We start from the raw sequence: 16,239 nt of genomic DNA, 5'->3' as shown, positions 1-16,239 counted from the left end.
ATTAATGTAACTCTCCCCACAACGTAAGTTGTGTGTAATTCATAGTTGGAATGTAAATCATTGTAAACTCTGCATACACTGTTAGTCGTATGTAGTCCATACAATGTAAGTTGCCATCTGCTGTTTGTCCAAACCAACCCAAACCAAACAAACAGTAGTTTTGTTTGAAACAGGGAAAGTCTCCGCATCTCTCAGGGTTGGCTTCAGTGGCGTGTTTGATGCGTGGTCGCATGCTGTTGCTGTTTGCCTGCTAGCTGTGTCATCCAAGTCGTGGCGCCAGGTGTATGTGTCCCTTTTACCTCGTCTTACTTTGGAGTCGGCTGCGAATATATATTTCCTCAGCGCGCACAGGTGACAGAAATCTCTGGAAATTAGCCAAATTGTGCTCTGCTGGAGGGACGGATCAATGAAATTACCACTTTCTTTTGATTCCCTCATTTGCGGTCATGAGTGCGTAATTGACCCTGCCGTCCAGGCTGTCTCTCTTTGCACAATTCCCCTTTTCAGGCAACGCCTGACACCCCTGTCCAGGGGGCACGCACACTAAAATACACGCTTGGTAATTTAACGGTAGAACTACCGTTTAAAACGCTGCAGGTACAATGACTTTGTTTAAGAAAAACGAAATACAGCCCTGCTGGTTCGATATGGAGTTTAAAATCGCAAGGATCTAAATGACCACGTACAGCAGTTCTTTCTAGTAGTTATGCAATTATGGTGCTTCTGGTGCTTCTAGTGTCCTAGAGCAGAATTGAATTTGAGTCATGTCCAAAATATTATTTCAATTTTATGTTGCTTTTTTTTCAAGCACTAAGGAGAGGACGCCCTATCCTCTTTTGTTGTCTGAGGAAGGTCTCGATTGAACTAGCTAAACAATGGCTCTCACTGTCACTGTGTAGAAAAGTCCGCTACCCTTGAGGGCTGGATCAATACATTGGGTTATTAGGTCTATCATTCAAAGCACCTGGAAGGTGTGAATGCAGACTCCAGTAAAACAGGTGTGAAGTAAAAGCAGCTTACTTAACCCCCAGTCGCTTGATGGCTCATACATTATTAGCATGTGGAACTAAGGGCAAGATAAGACTGATAAGACTGACCATTTCATTTAGCTTCGCACAGTGACACGGGTTTAGTCAGACATTTTTTTTTTTCCTAGTCTAGTGACGTGGTTTTCTGGAGGATGCAGCTGCACAACCGTGTGGAATATATTGATCTGACAGCTGTGTTACCGTGGCAAATTACGGTTTTCATTACACACATCCCTGGTTTTCTTTTAAGATTTTTCTCAGTTCATCGCACCGAGTGTCTGTATTGAAATTGGTTCTGGGTGTGTGTCTGTATGCAAGGACATGGGTGTGACCCCCCCCCCCCCTCCACCCCTCCCCTTGTTAAATATTTCTCCCAGGAGTAAATAATGTTTATATGCTATTGATGGTTAGTAAAAATTGTATTGAAGTGTATCTCATTATTTTCTTCCTCTCTTTTTTTTCTCTCTCTGTTTTCTTGCTCTCCCACTCCCTTGTCCTTTCTTTCCCTCTTTCACAGATCCCCCAAAAGTCTCCATAGTGGGCTATGACGACAACTGGTACATGGGTCGGACCGACGCCGTCCTTGTCTGCCAACACGATGCCAACCCGCTGCCCACCACCATCGACTGGACTGTGTGAGTACCCGCACCCCGATGCCCAGCCAGACGCTCTGCCATTTAGCCAACTCTTTTACACCGAATCTGCCCCGCCACCCCCTTACTTTACCCATTTGGTGTGACAGCGGATGAGGATGGATGTGCTCATGCAATTACCATTACGACTGAATGAATGAGAGAGTGCTCTGAGAGACACCATTGTGTTGCACTGGCCCACTTATTTTAATGGACCCAAACAGCTCCCGCTTTCACCGTCGGCGATAAACAAGTCCCACCAAAAGTATTTAAATTGAATTGAAGCTAAGCATACTGTGGAATGTACATTACATGCGAGGGTTCAATAAACCTTAATCAGCTCCAGCTCTGACTAAGGGGGTGGGGTGGGGGGGGGGGACCACAGGGTACTCTCGGTCTCATTGAATGTGACCGCTTAATTGACTAATTAAATAAATTGATTGAGCTTGGAGCGGCAGCCATTGGGTTTCTCTGGCCATAATTGCTAGTGGACTGTAAGCTCATCTTGCGAAACACCGTAAAAGCTCTCTGTCCTCCAGAGGCCTGCTTGTCCTGTCTTATTCCTCCCACTGCTTCTTGTCCCTTCTTACTGAGTGTGTTGGGTGTACTCTGTGAACTTCAAGTGCACTTTAAAAAAGTAAAAAACACTTGGTGCATTCTAATTTCGCATCTTCGGCTGTGATAAATTAGATGCACTGTAGTGTTAAATGCGTTAGGGTAGACGCTTCGCCGAGAGTGTCTGGGTTGATAACGAAACCTGTTGAGAGGCTAAGCCGGTGTGTTCTGACTTCCTCAGGGCAAGCGGCGCGTTGCCAGACGCGGTGGAGGTGTCGGGGGACCGGCTGCTGGTGAAGAAGGTGGACGACAGCGTGAACACCACGTTTGTGTGCGAGGTGAAGAACACCCTGGGCTCGGCCAAGAGTCAGCTCACCGCCGTGGTGATCGGTGAGTCGCTCGCTCGCAGAGCATGTCAACAGCCGCCTACTCCACTGCACCGTCCAGAACACACACACACACACACACACACACACACACACACACACACACACACACACACACAGACACAGAGGGAGAGAGACAGCCATGCAGACACAGATGGATTCACACACATGCCATACACACACATACACACTCACATAAACATAGAAAAGGGAAAGAGACGGACACACTGACACATGGACTCACACACAAACATACTGCAATACAAACATGGACTAATGTTTGCACACATATTCGCTGACTTGTGTAACGGTACACACACACACACACACACACACACACACACACACACACACACACACACACACACACACACACACACACACACACACACAAACATACTGAGTTAAACACAGATGCACACAAACACATACGCCCAAACACTCTGCCATACACACACACACACACACACACACACACGCTGATTTATTGGGGGGTGCTTTTAAATCTCATGTCCTCACTGGGATGTAAGAGGTGGGAGCTGGGCTTTCATGTGTCCGTGGTCCGAGAGCTTAGCACAATACTCGGGCTGTCATGCTCAATTGGGAGACTGTTTGTTTTTCTGTTTATTTACTGCGACTGCTGGGGCTGTGGGTGTTTCTGTTTGGGGAGGTGTCAGCGGGTGTGAGCCAGTTTTGCCGGGTATTTTCTCTCCCTTTTTCTGTTCTCTTCCTTTTTCCTTCCCTCCTCTCCTCCCTACTCTTTTTTTGTTTTTCTTTTTGGTGTTTCTTCTCTCTCTCTATCTCTCTCTCTATCTCTCTATCTATCTATCTCTATTTAGCTCTCTCTTCCCCCCCGATCTTGACATCTGTAGCAGAGCTTCTGCATCCGTCTGCCTCTAAAGCCACTCTCCCAAGACCCCCTTCCACTTGCTCCCCGCCTGGAGAAGCACTGATGTTGTTTCTAACCCTTTCTCTGTCTGCATGCGTTCTAATCTGAGCACTTCATTTTTTGAAGCGGGAGACTTGCTGTTCTTGAAAAGTGTCCTCTCTTTCTTTCTTTCTTTCTTTCTTTCTTTCTTTCTTTCTTTCTTTCTTTCTTTCTCCTCTCTTTATCTTTCTGGTTTCCTTCTCCCACACTGCTTTGCTTCAATTGTATTGACACAATGATCAAAGATACACACATACTTTCTCGCTCTCTCTCTCACACACACACACACACACACACACACACACACACACACACACACACACACACACACACACACACAATATGCCACAGAACAACAACCATCGCCGTGGAACCCAGTTAGCCAAACCGATGACGTTGTATATTGTGCTCTCTCAATCTCTCTCTCTCTCTCTCTCCTCCTCTCCCTCTTTCTTTTGCGCTCAAAAACAGCGGAGCTGTCCGCTCCAAAATGGCTGCCTTTTGTGGCGGCTTCCTTGAAAAGCTTTTTTCTTGCTTTCTTCTCCTCTCGGTTTGGCACCTTTCTGCTTTTGCGCGGCTGAAAGCGTAAAGGCGCACGAGGCGCCACTTTTAGAATCCGTGGGAATCCTGTTGGAGGGGGCCTTGATTGTCTCGTGGGAGAACAAAGGGCCTTTGTAGGCGCACGCCGCTGCCAGCGAGTGGGAGGCAGGCGCGCGAGTAAGCCGCTCTTGTCCCAGCTAACAGCCTTGTCTTCTGCAAAAAAAAAAAGAAAAAACGGCGCTACCTACAGTAGTCCTATCCCACACACACACTCATACATACATACATACACACACATGCACACGTACGCACGCACACACACACATGCGCATGTATGCACACACACACATTCATATGCATACACACACACACACACACACACACACACACACACACTCATATGTATACACGCACACACACACATGCACACAGGCTTACGCTTACCCATGGTGTGTTCAACCTCAGATAAACTTGTGATTGATGTACAGACACACAAGAACTTGCTCACTCACTCACTCACTCACTCACTCACTTGAGTTACACTAATGCGTATATATGTGTGTGCCTGCTTGCTCAAAGCACACACAGGCACGCTTTTGTCTCCCGTGGCCCAGTATGGGTCTGGGCACCTGAGACTGCAAGAGACTCGAGTGTTGATTTAGCGGAGCCCAGCGCTGCCAGGCGCGTTTCGCTTTTGTGGACCTGGAGGAATTACTGCGGTGACTGAGATGGTCTCTCACTTTTCGGCTCTCTTGTCTGGCCTCTGTGCTCCCTCTCCCTCTCCCTCTCCCTCTCCCTCTCCCTCTCCCTCTCCCTCTCCCTCTCCCTCTCTCTCTCTCTCTCTCTCTCTCTCTCTCTCTCTCTCTCTCTCTCTCTCTCTCTCTCTCTCTCTCTCTCTCTCTCTCTGCTTCTCAGTCTCAGCAAGCCACCTGAGAATTGCCCTTTACACATGCGGCTGGAGACAGAGCTCACTGCTGTGCACTGATGTGTGTGTGTGTGTGTATGCACGCACGCGTGCGTGTGTGTGCGCGCGACTGCGTGTGTGTGTGCGCATGTGTGTTTCAGACAAAGGGAGGGAGATGCGGGGAGCTGTCTTCCCAGAGGTCTTCAGCGTAACCGATGCTGTGAGGGCAGTGGGTCGAGCTTGTGTGTTCCGCGATCTGTTTGGCTGGGGAGTTGTGTTCCGCGTTCCGTTTGGCAGGTCGGCTGGGGATGCATTCCGCTGTAGAATGAGTTCCGCTGGGGCTGCGTGCAGGGGGAACCACGAGCCAGGCGAGAGTGTGTGAGAGTGATATACCCTGTCGTTGGAAGGGAGAGTAGAACACGTTCTGCTCAGGAGAGTCGGAGAGTGTCTATTCTGCAGTGGACCCGTGAGGAACAACGTGTTTCTTTAGGGGGATGGGGATGTGTTACAGGAGAACACAGCTGCTAAGAGAGAACATGGTCCTTTGTTCTGGGGGGCTAAGCAGGGGGATACGGTCCTGGAGAGCAGTGTTGGCCTGTGACGGGCACTCGCTCCGCTGATGAGCAACACACACACACACACACACACACACTCCCCTCTGTGCAGTGGCGCCAGCTGGCTCCCGGGGGGGCAGGGGAGGCCCAGGGCCGGAAGTTTCCGGAACAAAGTGCGAAAGGATCCAGAGGGACGAGCTCTGCCACTCTGTGCCAACTAACCAGGTCGGGGAGGGGGGGAAGGGGGGGGGGGGGGGTTGGTTTGGGTATGGGTTGGAGGTTAAGGTTATTGGACGCAGTGTGGGGAGCCAGGGGTGTGTGCGGGGAAGGGAGGGAGGCGGGCAGTGACCCGTGCCCTCCCCTCTCTCTTTCTCCCCTCTGTGGGGGTGCCAGCTGGCAAGAGGGCACAGAGGCGCTGTCATCGCCCACTGAAGCACTTCAGAGGGGACCTGCCTCCCAGTGCTTCCTGTAGGGCCTCAGGCCACACACGAACACACACACACACACACACATACACACACACACATACACACACAGACATATACGTACTCGCACACACATATACAGTATGCATATAGAGCCTGTGGTAGTCCCTATAGCCTTATGCATTTATTCAGGAAAAAAGCATGTCCTCAAGAACACGCATGCTTCTGTATGTGTTTATGTTCACGTAGGTGGCGTAGTGTGCGCTAATATGTATACATACTGTATAGAGAAACACACACCCACCAACCCACGCATGTTCCCTTGGCCCACACACACACACACACACACTCTCCCACACGTTTTTAATCATCAAGAGAGACCTTTGCAACAGTAGGAAAAATAAACCAAAGGCTGGGGTGAATGGGAGTGATGCTAGCCTTCTGCTGGCAGATAATCTGCTGCAGGCCTGGGGGAGTCCTGGAGGCCCACTGCTCGGCTCAGCCTCCTCCGCCCTCCAGCTCCCTTTAATTCCACCTAATTGCCTTTTCCACATCCCCCCGTCTATCTAGATGGACCAGATCACGGCTTCCTGCCTCGCTTGTTACACATGCAAACGGCCAGATAGGACGCTCCGGGGACGAGCTGTCTCTCTTTTCTCTCTCTCTCTGTCCACGTTTCTCTCTCTATCTCTCTTTTTCTTCCTCTTTCTATCTGGCTTTCCACCTCAGGCTGATGCTTGTAGGGTCTCTTTCTCTCTCTCTCTCTTTCTCTCTCTCTCTCTCTCTCGCTTTTTCTCTCTCTCTCGCTCTCTTTCTCTCTCTCCCTCCCCGCTGTTCTATCTGCCACTTTCTCTTTTTTTGTCCTCTCTCTTTCTGTCTGTTCTCTCAGCCTCGGTCTGTCCGCCTGTCACACACTTCCTCTTCTGGCTCTCCTGTGTCTCTGTCTCTGTGTCTCTGGCTCTTACACACGCCCACACACACACACTCACACTCACACTCTCTCCCATCTTCTCACTCCCGCTCTCCTGCTCTCCCTCTGTCCATTAAAAGTAGTAGCCTGACATCCTAACTCACCTGGATGGGGTCTTATCTCTCGCCCACTGCCTGCAGCCGTATAATGGCCGGCAGCCCGAGACAATCACGCACCCCCAGCCCCCCCAACCCTCGGGCCCTGTGCGGGAAATGTCAAACCAGACGCCGCCGACCACCCCACCTACCTCACCCATCCCCCCCCCCCCCCCAACCCTCCCACATCCCAGCCCTGTCCCCTCAGGCACGCCTGCACACACCACACACACACACACACACACACACACACACACACACACACACACACACACACACACACACACACACACACCTTTCCTGGCGTGCCTTGTAAGTCTTATTTCAAGCGTTTAACCTTTACACGAAAGAAAAAGACAAAGACTGGGGGGGAACAAAGTTTAAAATCTGACAGGATGTTTGCCAGAATAAGAGAAGGTTTTGTCAGAACAGAAAATAGGCGTGGAGCTACATGTGTGTGTGTGTGTGTGTGTGTGTGTGTGTATGTGTGTGTGTGTGTGTGTGTGTGTGTGTGTGTGTGTGTGTGTGTGTGTGTGTGTGTGTGTGTGTGTGTGTGTGTGTGTGTGTGTGTGTGTGTGTGGTGTGGTGTGTGTGTGTGTGTGTGTGTGTGTGTGTGTGTGTGTGTGTGTGTGTGTGTGTGTGTGTGTGTGACTATGTGTATTGACCACTGTGGCGTTTGGCATTTTACATCTGGTGGGAGAGTTGACACAGAACAGAACTCAGCAGCTTGCTGAAGCTCAAGGCTTAACCCTGACATTGTGAAGGAAAAAAAGAAACCCACACACAACGACAGAAAAAGAAGAAAAAAAAAAAACACAACAAAAACACAGCATTGTTATTTCCTCACAGCCATTATAAACAAAAGACATAAAACATGAAACGTTGCGGTAGGTCGCAACATCAAGCCTGGCCCCGAGAGGCGCTAGTTTCGACGAAACAGCGGGTCAGTGCCTGCACGCGGCCCATGTTCCAGTCATTTCCGCGCAAGACTTCTAGGAGTTTCAGAGGTAGGCAGGTAGCTGGCGCTCCACTGAGCGGGTAGCCTGTGAACATCAATTAGCTGCGGCTCGAGTCCTTCTCTGCAGCGGGGTCAGAGGACTGGAGCTGTGAGTAATCCCCGAGATCAATCGATAGATAGCGGCCGCTGGAACAAGCAGGACGGCTGGCTGGGGCTCGGATCGTTAGCCTGCACTCTGCCTCTTGCTCTCTCACTCTCTCACTCTCTCTCTCTCAATCTCTCTCTCTCTCTCATGTGTGCTGTCTGACCCAAGCACGCTTGCACGCTCGTTTGCTTTTTTAGCTCTCTCTCTCTCTCTCTCTCTCTCACACTCTCTCTCTCTCTCTCTCTCTCTCACCTTCCAGTCCACAGCTTCCAGTCTCTTTTTTTTATGACTTTCTGTCTCACACACTGTATCTCTCTCACTGTCTCCCTCATGCAATCAAACTTGTATGTTTTGCTGTCTTTTCTCTCTCTCGATCTTTCTCACTCCCTCTCTCGCTTTTTGCTCTCACCTTTTGCTCTCTTTTCTATCTCATCTCATGTCTTTCACTCACTTACTTAGTATCTCTGTCTGTCGTTCTTGCACTCTGGCTTGTATGCCTCCTCTATTTTCTCTCTTTCTCTTCCTCATGGTCACGCTCACGCTGCGCCGTATCGCTTTCTCTCTTCCTCTGCTCAAAAAGGCCGGAGGATGCCTTGTGCTAAATGAAGGTTGAAGCCTGGGTCTTTATGGGTGTGTGTGTGTGTGTGTGTGTGTGTTTGAGAAAGAGAGTGAGAGAGAGAGAGAACGAGAGAGAAGGAGAGAGAAAGAGAGAGAGAGAGACAGGAAGAAAGTCTCAGCGCAGCCAGACTGCTTAGCCAGACAGAATCCAAGCCATAGCGCCTTCCTCTGTAATCAGCAAAGACGGCAGCAGCACAGCACAGCACAGCACTGCACTGCACGCCGAGCAGCTCACTGGTGCTCCAGCAGTATAGATCCTCGCCCCCTTGCCACGGCTGCCACCTCCACCTCCATCTCCTCCAACAACCAGCAGCAGCACCACCCTCGACACCGCGGAGCATGAATATGCATGGCTCCCGAGGCTGCCAAGCTCCCCGTGCAGCTGATCGCAGCCACTTTAATGAGGACGTACAAATTAAAAATAACACCGGCGTGAGAGGGAGGGAGAGAGGGAGAGAGAGAGAGAGAGAGGGTGGGGAAAGAGAGAAGTGCGATGGAAGGAGGTTGGCAGTAGAGGTGTAGATGTAAGTAGAGGGTGTGTGGGAGGATAACGTTGTTATCCTCTACTCACAGTCCTGGGAAGACACTTGTGGAGGTGGTGGGAGGGGAGTGAAGTGTGTGTGTGTGTGTGGGGGGGGGGTGTACAGGATCAGTCAGGAGCCTGTGGGTTGGAAGGTGAGGGGAAGTTGATAGACTTTCACCTCCGCCTTGTTTACACAGGAGTGAAGTGTTTGGCCGGCGTGTCCAAAAATAGACGATAAGACAGCGCTGGCGCTCTTCCTCTCGCCGGCCCATCTGGAGCCGCTTCAGAATTCCACATCATTTAGCCCAAGAACAACACTCGTTAGTTAAGGCGGCGTGCTGGTGGCTGGCACACGCAGCGGAGAGCCCGGTCCAAGTTCTGCTCGCGGCAACGCTCGGTTCCGAGTCCCCAGGCAACGCCCCCCCCCCCCCGCATCCCCCATCCCTCAACCCCTTTCTCTAATGACCTCCATTGTTCTGCGGAGATTGGCGGTTTCTGTCTCGGGCTCCATCTCCGCCCCTCTCCCATTCGCCTCTTCCTCTTTCTCCCCCCCTCGCGTGTTTTCCCCGGGCCGAGGCGGCGGGATCCGGTAGCGGCGGCCCCTCGCTTCCTCTGTTCGCCTGCCAGCGGCTCAGACGACGGGAATCAATATGGGCGCTCGTTTTACACTCTTTCATCAACATGTCTGATCAGGCCTCAACACACAGGGAGCGCGGGGGGAAAATGGTTGATGGGGAGGAAGGGGGTGCGGTTGGAGGGGGTGGAGTGGTGCAGGGAAGATGGGGGGGGGGGGCGGGGGGTAATATATAGCATTGCCTAGCAACAGCCATCTGAGGAGGATCAACTCCAGACCGCAAGAGTTTGCATTCTTGAGAGCTGCAGTGTGTTTGGAGGAAAGAGGGAGAGGGGAGTTTTGGCTGCTCCGTCTCAATTTACTCTGTATGTGTGTGTATGTGTGTGTGTGTGTGTGTGTGTGTGTGTGTGTGTGTGTGTGTGTGTGTGTGTGTGTGTGTGTTTTGTGAGTGTGTGTGTGTTGCTTGTCTTCACGACTGAGTAAATGTGTGTAATGTTTTTTTGTGTTCCTTTGTAAGTGTGTGTGTGTGTGTGTGTGTGTGTATCATGTATTGGGCCAGTATGAGGGGCCCCATGCGAGAGGCTGCCAGAGAAATGAATAATGTAGTGTAGTGTAGACCTGTGGAAGCAGCCGGGTCAGTGTTGAGTAAGCAACTCTGAGGTCGGGATCTCATATGGTGCAAGCCTTTTCATCTCAGTGTGTGTGTGTGTGCATTTTTGTGTACGCGCCTGCACATGAGTGCTTGTGCTTATGTGTGTGCGTGTGTGTGTGCGTGTGTGTGTATGTGTGTCAGCAGGGATGGCGGTGTCCTTGTCCTCACCTCTGTAGGGGGAGTTGGAGGGTTCACACTGCAGTTCAGATGACTGAGCTCATTTAGATGGAGCTGTGAAAAGCCAAGCAGTTCTCGTGTGTGTGTGTGTGTGTGTGTGTGTGTGTCTATGTGTGTGTGCGCGCGCGCACACGCTTGACCTCTGGGCTTGTGTGGGATCAGCGTACAGTAACACCACAGGGTGTCAACAGCCTGTGTGTGTGTTTGTTTGTGCGGTTAGGTGTGTGTGCAGTTTTGTGCAAATCAGTTGTGCTTGCCTGCAGTCTTGTTGTGTTTGATTTACACAAACTAGAAGTGTGTGTCTGTGCTTTGTATTACATATGCATGGAAGTGTTTGAGTTTGTTTGTGTGTGTGTGTGTGTGTGTGTGTGTGAGAGAGAGAGAGAGATCCACAATACTCATTTATTTGAGGTTGTGCTTCTGTGTATTTGAACTGTATAATGGCTACTGGAAGGTCTGTGTGTGTGTGTGTGTGTGTGTGTGTTAGCCCTGGCTGTGGGGTGTGCAGGTGAGGAGAGGAGAGGAGAGGGTAAGGGTGGGGTGGCAGGGGGAGACGTGGGAGGAGAGACAAGAGAGGAGACGCAGCACTCTGCTTAAATGGAGCTCTTTTAGCACCCCTGTCTCCCCAGCTCCCTGGAGAAAAGCACACTAAATGGGCTACAGACATCAACCGTGTGTGTGTGAGTGTATGTGTGCGTGTCTATGCACTCATGCTAGGGGGTTTGTGTGTCCATGTGTCAAGGTGTGCATATTCCTTAAGTGTGTGTGTGTGTGTGTGACTTTGTGCATGTGTGCTTGCATCTTCAGTGCAAATCGATTTCTGAGTAACAATGAATGGAGGCAGGATGAAGGAAACAAAAGACAGAAACCAAAGAGAGGAAACGTTTCCTTCTCTCCTTCTCTCTCCCCGTCTCTCTCTCCCTCTCTTTCTCCCTCTCTTTTTCTCTCTCCATCCCTCTCTCCTCATCTCTCGCTCTCTCCCTCTCTTTCCCTGTCTCTTTCTCTCTCTCCCTCTCTTTCTCTCTTTTTCTCCCTCTCTTTCCCCATGTCTTTCTCTCTCTCTGTCTCTTTTTCTCTCTCCCTCTCTTTCTCTCTTTATCTCCCTCTCTCTCTCTCTCTCTCTCTCTCTCTCTCTCTCTCTCCCCTTCTTTCAGCCAGACTACAACCTTAATAACACAAAATTGTCAAGGAAATGGAGCGGGTTTGTGCATTCTTTTGTTTTTTTATCCGGAGAGGGGAGTGTGGTGGGGCAGAGAGTAAAATGGTCCTGACAGATGATACCAGTGGACTCAGCTCACAGACTGAAAGACCCACTCTCTGCGTGAGGGCCCCTGTTCGACCTCTAGCCATCTGGATAGGTGTATCATTACCATCCAGTCACATTAGTCTATCCATATAGACTATAGACTGAATAAAGGCTCAGTTGTGCACATTATTTTACAGTAAGCTCACGACTGGTTTGGTATTTGGTGACACTGCCAGCGAGACTCTCGACTCCCTTTGCCTGACTGGGCTGGGTGATAACGATGTCGTATCCTGTCGGGTGACCCTGAGCGGGCGTGATTGGAGGTGAGATCGCTCACGGACCTGCAGTCAGAGGGAGATAATTTCATTTCCTAACATCAGATCTATTCCCTGCAATCACACCGCCTCGGTGCTCTGGTCTGAAGGCTCTGTGCCTTGTGGCGTAAACGTCTCTTATTGTGTTAGTGTTCGCGTGTCTGTGTGTGTGTGTGTGTGTGTGTATGTGTGTGTGCCTGTGTGTGTGTGTGCCTGGGTCTGCGTGTTATGTGCACATATCTATGTGTGTGTGTGTGCCTGAGAGTGTGGAGTTATTTATGTGTGTTTGTGTGTGTGTGACTTAAGTGTGTGTGTGTTTACCTTCCTTCCTCCACTCTGTGAGTTGTGTGCTCCTTAAAGGCCCCTGGGGTCTGGAACGCAGCGAGTGTGTGCTTCTGTGAGTGTGAGAATCGGATTTGCTCCTTGTTTCTTCCAGCCGGAACACACACACATCATGTGGTTAAGCTGAAGCCTTAAGCAGGCCACAGGAGAAGGGGATGTAGTGTGTATGTGTGTCTATGTGTGTGTGTTTGGGGTGTGCACATGTGTTTCTGTGTGTGTGTATGCGCAAATGGTTTTGTGTGTGTAGGTGAGGTGTGTGTGTGTGTGTGTGTGTGTGTTTGGGGGTGGGGGGGTTGATGGTAGAGGAGAGTAGCTGTAGAAGGAGGCTGTTGTTGGGCTGTTTATCAGGGATTTGAGTGAGTTCACTTTGCCACTTTATAAATCCGTGAGCACGGCACTACCTCTATGCATGACCACCGAGTAACCAATATCCTCACTCTTCCTCACTCGTCCCTCCTGTACACTTCCTCCCTCCGCCCACTGTGTTGCAATTTCTCCATCTCTCTCTCTCTCTCTCTCTCTCTCCCTCCCCACTCCCTCTCTCTTGTATGTGTCCCTGATGGGGGCTGTTCATTCGTTGAACAGACGGAGTCTGTCTGTTTTGTTGTACTCTTTTTTTTTTTTCTCTTCTCTCTCTCTCTCTCTGCTCTTGTGAGAGAGAGTGTGTGTGTTTGTCTGTGTGATTTTCCCAATCAACTCAAATGGAGGACCGGCTTAACTTGGCTCACACCCTAGGACACCGTACCTAACTAATACCCGACCCAACCCAAAGCCCGCTCAGCCTGACCCAACCTAGCAGTCTGTGTAATGTCCATCAAAAGGGAAGGACTTCTATCTCATAGGTTTCCTTATTTGCATTGACCAGCTCTGGCCACCACCAGCTCCCACCCAATCAGTGCCCAGTGAGGGGATGTGAGGGGAATTAACGAAACAAAATATCGACCAATCCCCTCCTCCGGTTTCTCACCTTTGCCCCCACCCCCAACCTCCCCCTCCCCTTCCTCCGCAGAGTCGAGCGAGGACCCCTCCAACGCGGGCGTTCTGGCGGGCGCCATCCTGGGCAGCCTGCTGGCTCTCCTGCTGGTGGCGGCCCTGGTGGGTGTGCTGGTAACGCGCAGCCGTCGCCAACAGCAACACCGGAGCTACCCTGGCGACGGTGAGGCGGGCACCTACGGCAACAAGGTCCGTCTCTTCGGCATGGGCGGCAATAGCGGCGGCGGCGGCAATGGCGGCAAGACGAGCAAGAACGGCGGCAACAACAACAACGGGCCCGTGTACTCGTACCGCGAGGGCGAGCCGGACGCACTGGATGAGAAGCCCAATGACCCGCGCGCAAGCTGCCGTGGTGATAGCCCCACCCCGCATCACATCCTGCTAAACGAGCGAGACGAGGCCGAGCGACGCAAGCTGGAGGCCATGGAGGACAGCCAGGAGGAGTATGAGGAAGAGGAGGACGAGGAGGAAGAGGCCAACAGGTACGATGGCTACGGCTACCACAACCCCCACCACCACCAGCAGGCCCCCCACGCCCGGCCAGCTTTGCCCAACCACGACGGCCAGATCGGCTACCTGGATGACGACATGGAGTCCCAGCGCGACGGCTCCGTCATCTCCAGGACAGCCATTTACGTCTGAGGCCAACATCAGGAGGAAGAGGAGGAGGAAGGGCAGGAGGAGGGAGAGAGAGGAAGGGAGGGATGGGTGGATGAGCGAATGAGAACGAGGTGAACGAAGAGGGAGAGGGATCGAGCCCAGCGGAGATCAATCATCTGACTCCTGCCCCCCACCCCCCGCTCCCAATCTCTGCATCCGTTTTTTATCAAGGACAGATGTTACAAAGATTTGATTGAAATGAGATTATTTGGTCGGATGATGGATCTGCGCTTGAGAGAGAGGACACGCCTTCACTCAGTCTTCTGGAAACCAACAAAAAAAAACAAAACGAGAGAAAAAAACCGCAAATACATAAAAATACAAATAAATATGAGTTGCTTTGAAACTGTAAGGTTCACCGAGTTCACTTCACTTCAGACAAAAACAAGTCAAAAACAAGATCAACAAAAAAAAAATATAATATAAAAAAGGGACAAAAAATAATGTCATTGCACACCATGAAAACAAAAATGATAGTGCAGTTGTCATGGGAACAGGACTGTGACAGACATTGACAGACAGCCCCCTGCTGCAGTATTGCGGGAAGCTCGGACTCGTCATTGGTGGCTGCCACTCTGTTTTGACTGTGGACAGCGAGCTATGTGAAGTATGTGTAGGTGAAGAGGCTGTGCTGGGGGAGTGTGTGTTTGTGGGGGGGTTGTATCCCCCCCCCCCCCCTTCTCCGAGTGGCCCAGGGGGGGGGAGTTCTGGCAGCTGTGGCCCCTGTGCCTGCTGTCAGGAGGAAGGAGGTGATGACTCATGCACTCTTCCATTTAAGGGGCTAACCGAAAACTCACAGTCGAGAGAGAGGCTGTGTGGAGTTCCTCTAATGGGAAGCCAATCTGCTCTGTGTGAGTGGATGTGTGTGTTTTAGTGTGTGTGTGTGTGTGTGTGTTTCCGTGTGTTTCCGTGTGTGTGTGTGTGTGTGTGTGTGTGTGTGTGTGTGTGTGTGTGTGTGTGTGTGTGTGTGTGTGTGTGTGTGTGTGTGTGTGTTTGTGTGAGGGAGTGAAACCGGGCGAGTGGCTGTTGAGCTGTGACAGTGGCGGAGGAGTAGAAGTAGGCAAGGGGGGTGGGGGGTGGAGAAGGAGTGAAGAGGTACTGTCTGTTCCTCTTCTTGTATCATCATGTACATACTGTATGTATTTGTTCACATTATCTAGTAGAAACTAAGTGACTTACATGTGAGACTGTGTACAATCCAAATATACAGACTGAAATGAACGTTTGCTATTCTTTTTGACACAAGTGCCATGCACACACTCACATGCACCCACCCATCCACACACACACACACACACACACACACACACACACACACAAGCACATCCAAACCCATTCACACAGACAATTTCTGGACTTCGGAGTGGGCCGGAACATCCAGGCTGGACAACTCCAAAAGAACTCAAAAAGATTGGATTGGATCAGCGTTTTTTTTTTTTTACGCTTTTTTTTTGACAATGAACTTGATTAGCTGTATGTCTCTCACGTCAAAGGAATTTTTCAAAAGCCGACTCTCGGATTCGGGAACAGAGGCAGAATTATGCCCCCCCCCCTCTATCTCTCCCTCTCTCTCTCTCCCTCCCCTCTCTTCCCTCTTTCTCTTTCCCCCCCTTCTCGATTTCCGTCAGGCCCGGCAGGCACCGCGCCGAAGCCTAGGCGAGCCGAATGTTTAATTCAGTAGGAGGCGGTGTAAATCGCGGCACGTCGGCCTGCCGAGAGCGGATGATATCCAGAACACCCTTGATTAATCCTGTTATATCAGCGCCGAGGATTGGACTACTTGAATCGAACTCTCTGCTCCTCACGCGCAAAATCACTTCTTCTGGACCCTCTGTAAACATCTTTAGTAGTTTTTTTTTAGAAATTTGCTGTCTTACAATAAATAAATATATATATGTGTGTGCGTATTATATAAAAAAAACAAGGAAAAAAGGATAGTTGAGAGAGAAAATCAAGTTGACTGATGCGAAGGATTTAGGCGAGAGGGTACGGAGGGATTCATAGCTGACCTTGTTGAGGA

General features: G+C 50.7%; 1 protein-coding gene across 2 annotated transcripts in view; it reads left to right on the top strand.

Annotated features, from left to right (window-relative positions):
* pvrl2l (PVR cell adhesion molecule related 2 like) overlaps positions 1-16,239 on the top strand; it is a 100,941-nt gene that overhangs the window by 39,070 nt on the left and 45,632 nt on the right. The window contains exons 5-7 of one of the 2 annotated variants that reach the window (XM_076301980.1): positions 1,546-1,663; positions 2,457-2,605; positions 13,576-14,633. In XM_076301980.1, the coding sequence (XP_076158095.1) occupies positions 1,546-1,663; positions 2,457-2,605; positions 13,576-14,201 (893 nt within the window). In that variant the 3' untranslated portion in view covers positions 14,202-14,633. Of the gene's footprint in view, positions 1-1,545; positions 1,664-2,456; positions 2,606-13,575; positions 14,634-16,239 lie in introns of those variants that run through there. The other variant, XM_076301979.1, reaches the window with a different exon arrangement.

The sequence above is a fragment of the Alosa pseudoharengus genome, unplaced genomic scaffold (genome assembly GCF_046254945.1).
Source record: "Alosa pseudoharengus isolate Yale_2024_CS ecotype anadromous, Long Island Sound unplaced genomic scaffold, YU_APseudo_1.1 YU_APseudo_1.1_scf_23, whole genome shotgun sequence".
Lineage (NCBI taxonomy): Eukaryota > Metazoa > Chordata > Actinopteri > Clupeiformes > Clupeidae > Alosa > Alosa pseudoharengus.
This window is presented reverse-complemented; position numbering and strand designations above follow the sequence as displayed.